General features: G+C 53.2%; 1 protein-coding gene across 1 annotated transcript; it reads right to left on the reverse strand.

Annotated features, from left to right (window-relative positions):
- Positions 1–523: 523 nt before the first annotated feature.
- B0H18DRAFT_1122076 (uncharacterized protein) lies at positions 524–4,036 on the reverse strand (the record flags this gene model as incomplete). Its single annotated transcript, XM_048034451.1, has 14 exons — positions 524–701; positions 747–872; positions 923–996; positions 1,053–1,235; positions 1,287–1,526; positions 1,580–1,813; positions 1,869–1,949; positions 1,999–2,165; positions 2,229–2,357; positions 2,552–2,716; positions 2,775–2,793; positions 2,959–3,366; positions 3,924–3,974; positions 4,025–4,036. 14 exons carry the CDS (start codon positions 4,034–4,036, stop codon positions 524–526), a joined length of 2,067 nt encoding a protein of 688 aa, XP_047890130.1.
- Between the last annotated feature and the right edge of the window lie 252 nt (positions 4,037–4,288).

Consider the following 4,288-nt stretch of genomic DNA (forward strand, 5'->3'; position numbering starts at 1 on the left):
CTCTCCACGGGGAACATTTGAGTTTGGTATGATTGAAATGTCTTCAGAGAATAGCAAAAATATGTTTAATGACTTTCTTGTTCTCTCTCATTTGATTCAAAGCACACGGTTTCAGGGCCGCTGTTCCCTCAGGGTTGTTATTCCTCAATTTATTTACCCGCCCGGATAACGCACATTCATGAATTAGCTGTCATAAATATATCGATTTCGTACATGGGCGTGATGGGCGACGGTACACAGCGGCAATCCTACACGACGGGTATGCGAATGCGGTGGACATGGATACAACGTGAGGGGGCTGGATATCATTGGAGGGCAGCGGAGAGCGGTACAACAACAGAGACAATAACGCCAGCGGAGATGATACGCGTGAGGATGACGCCAGCAAAGATGATGCGATGCAGCAAAGACGATGAGCAAAGATGAGGAGAGAGGAAAGACAGTATCTTACAAGCGACCCTCCAACATCAGAGCCCTGTGGATAGCTCAGTCTTGCAACCTACTGATGAGATAACCCACGCACCTAGGCCTTATCCTTGGACGCAGCATTGGACGGCCCAGCCTGAGCGTTGTCGGGAGCACCACCCCTCGACCGCCACCTCGCCTTCACCTTCCCAGCGTTGATGAGAGGGTCTAGGTCCGCATTGGACTTCTCCTCGCCTTGCCCACTCTGCGAATCCACCCGAAGCCCAGCGAACACCCTGAACAATTGTTAGAAATGTAATCAAATAAAGTCAGCCGCCTACCTGATGTTCTTGGACAGACTGGCGTTCAGGGACTCCGAGAGGTTTTCCCAGCCCTCGTCATAGTCCTTGTTGTTCGGATTGGCCAACCGACGGATCATCTCCACGCCAGACAGCAGGCGATCGTACCTATTGAGTGTCAGAACTATCCTGTGAGATGACTGTAATATGTGGCCTACGCTGGGGCGTACACCTTCTCCTGGAATTCCACCGTGTTGTTGTCGTTCATCCACTCGTCCAAGGCCACGAGAATCTGACATTCGGATCGTCAAGCTTGTTAATGGCACATCAGTAGGCATAATTACTCACCGCACTGCACGCCAGGGCAATCATGTTGCTTGGGATGGTCTTCAACGCACCGTCAAGGTCAAACCGTTCTTTGCACGCCGGGCGAAACACGTCCGGGTTCTGTCCGCGGAACCATTGGTTAGCGATGACCTCGGCCACGCACAGACCATGGAACGGCATGTCCAGGTCTGGCTCCTCCCACAGCTGAGTGGCGTCAGTTAGCAGCACACCGCGAGCTCAAGATCGAAGACTTACCGATGGGTCAACCTCGGGATCCGGTAGCACAAGCTGCCCGTAGTGAAAGGTGTTGTTGTCTTTCAAGAACTTGATGCGATTCTCCCGGGCTTTCTTCACCTTCTGGTTGCGCTCGACAGCATCCACCGGTTTACCGTCGGCCCCAACCTCGGGCAGCCTGATAGACAAGAACTCTTTCTCCACCACGCGCTTCGCCTTCTGCTTGAGCTCCTGCCGAAGCTGGGGTGCAGCCTTGTTCACCTGGAAAACGTGAATATGGTTAGTACTGAATGATGAGGGGAGCTAACACGTACGTATGCGATGATCTTGTTCTTTGTCTTCTGGAAGGCCCAGTTGGGCTCGAACTTCTTCTGGAAGTCCTCCCTCTGGTACCTGACATTGCTCGTTATGAGCCGCTCAACGATGTCGGCAGTCGCCGCATGCTTCTCGGAGACGCCTTTCTTCATACGAGGCCAAGCGTTCTCCAGAGCAAGGTACACCCTAAGCTCTTGTTGGGCTTTCCCCAGAAGACTGCGGACGTCGACGTCCTCCATGAGCTTCTCATACGCGCCAGCGGTAGGCTCATTCTTGCCCGCATCGGACTTCTTCGCGTCTGGCCTTCTTCCGCGGTTGCCTCCTCTTCTTGCCCTTCGACTCGGACTCTTCCTCCATCTTCACAATCATCTGACCGAGAAAGCTTCAGCCCACAGTTCAACTGGCGGAGATGGCTTACCTCGTTCGGAGCTTCCTCGTCTTTCGACAACAACTGGTCCGCGCTCTCATCCTCGTCCTCGCCATCCCGTCCGAGCCCTTGTACGAAGAGCCTTCCCGTCCTGTGAGTCATCCACGTCCATGGAGATGGCTCTCTCCTGCTGGAGTTGCCCTTTGCCACATGTTTGCCTGTCAAACGTCTCTCAACTGTCGACCATATGGAGACACTTCTCCGGAATGTGTTGTACTCACCTTCAGCCTTCGATGAGCGTGTCTCCTTCCTCGGGATCCCCCTCCTTGTCGCTGGTCTCCAGCTCATCCTCATCTTCGCTGCAAGAACGATGGGAGCGGCTTTCTTCTTCGCCTTCGCAGTCCTCGAGCCTGATAAAATGTTAGGCTACTGGTGCGATGTATGCTCTCTCACCAAGGTGCGCGCAGATTCTCGTCTTCGGAGCCTGCGTTTCGGCGGAGAATAATTGCGACCTCCACGATCTTACGTTGTTACCTGTTGATAGCTCTTATGAATGATTCTTACCAGCACATGCGCAATCCTGAAACTTATCTGACAAACTCACCCGCTGCTGTTGCCTGTTCCGCTGACTGATCCTGACGTTGAGTCCTGGTCTTCTTCTTCTCGGCTTCTCTGACCCAGATTCGCCATCGCTGTCCTCGTGTCGGAAGAAGAAGGGACGTTTTTCTCTTACGCGGCGTGGTAATGGGTGTGGACTTGCCCGGTGACCCTGGAGCAGCCTCAGACCATCCCTCGCCACACGAATGATACGAACTGATTTTACTTACTTGGATTCTTCCCTTTGCTCTTCGACGGTATCACTAGCTCATCCTCGTCAGACCCCCAGCCTTCGACTCTTCCTCAGCACATCGTCATCGTCCCCTCCTGTTCCATCATCGCCTTGCTCTTGGCTTGCACATCTGCATGTCTGTGTCCATTGTGTACTGTGAGAAAGTAATGTAGGGGACGTACCATCCTGATGCTCCTTCTCCCAGAGATCCCCTTTGATCCCTTGGCTAGGTTCGACCGAGCCATTGCGTCCAGCTCTTGCGCTGTCAGGTTGGGCAATAGGGATCGCAGCGACTCCTTCATAGCCTTGAGCCGAGCTGCATAGCTCAGCACCGGTACAGCATCAGCTCCGGAATCTGCTTTGCTGGACGAAGACTTGGTTGCCACCCCGGCACCAGCAGACTTTCTCGCCGCCGGGGTCTTGCCTTGCTCGCCACCGGGGTCTTGACCTTGTTCGCGGCTGCGGATGAGCGGGTGTTGCGGGGACCCATGTTGTGAGATGATGAGCGTGAAAAGAGTGAGCGCAGACGATGAAATAGAGGTTGAAAGTCTACCTTCAAAGTTTCGCCGATAACAGAAGACCTTGAGCTTCTAAAACGGAGATGCGGAGATGCGCGGAACTGAGGTCCGCACCCTCCGAAGGACCGACGAAGAGGTTATGGTCTCAAGCGATTCAAAGAGCTATGGGTAGAGGTAGAGCATGAGGGCAGCGTTCCACAACATAGTTAAAGTTCAAGGTGACGTGGTTCTATTGCAGGGTAGGTAGTCAAGGTACATCCGAGGAACATAACGTACGTACAGGGCGCTAAGGCTACCGAAAATGTGCATTGCCGGCCCAGCCGTTACGGCCTTCCTTTGTCCACCTGTCTATCTCTTTGTCCGTGTGCAGAACGATGGAGGCGCGACCCAGTAAAGTGGAGGTTAAAATGAGTAACGCGCATGAAGGAAATGCGACGAAATCGCCATTTCGAAGAGGAAGGGCCAGGCCGGGCTCGTACAGACACAGCTCGCCTCCCTCAAACTCTCCACCGCCAAGACCACACAGAGTGATTATCCTGCTTGTCTCTGTGAGCCAGAGTGGCCACATTCAGGTTGACAACGAGTGACAGGAAGGGATGGACCAGAGAACTGGCATTCCCCGGTAATACCTCCGCGTCCATGCGTAGGTCGTCATATTCCAAGCAAAGCGAGTCCTTGAGCTGTATATATATTCAGCCACTCAGTTCAGTGGGTAGATAGAGAGACGTACCTGCTCTGCCATCCATTCAAACAATTTTGGAAGACGGATTGCAGATTATTGTAGATGTCTTTGTATTTACCGGTGTCTTGCGACGGGTAGGGAAGCATTTGACCGTAGTTCGTTCGAGTGTTGTCGTCTTTCTCAATGAGTATGGGTGTGCGTCGACCGGAACATCGTGTCCCTGTGATAGCCCATTCTCAGCACGAAGTACATACCAACAGTAGAACGTTAAACGGATTCACTGACCCTTGTCCCGTGCCGGTTATACCAGGC

This window comes from Fomitopsis serialis, assembly GCF_022376445.1.
Source record: "Fomitopsis serialis strain Sig1Antser10 chromosome Unknown B0H18scaffold_70, whole genome shotgun sequence".
Lineage (NCBI taxonomy): Eukaryota > Fungi > Basidiomycota > Agaricomycetes > Polyporales > Fomitopsidaceae > Fomitopsis > Fomitopsis serialis.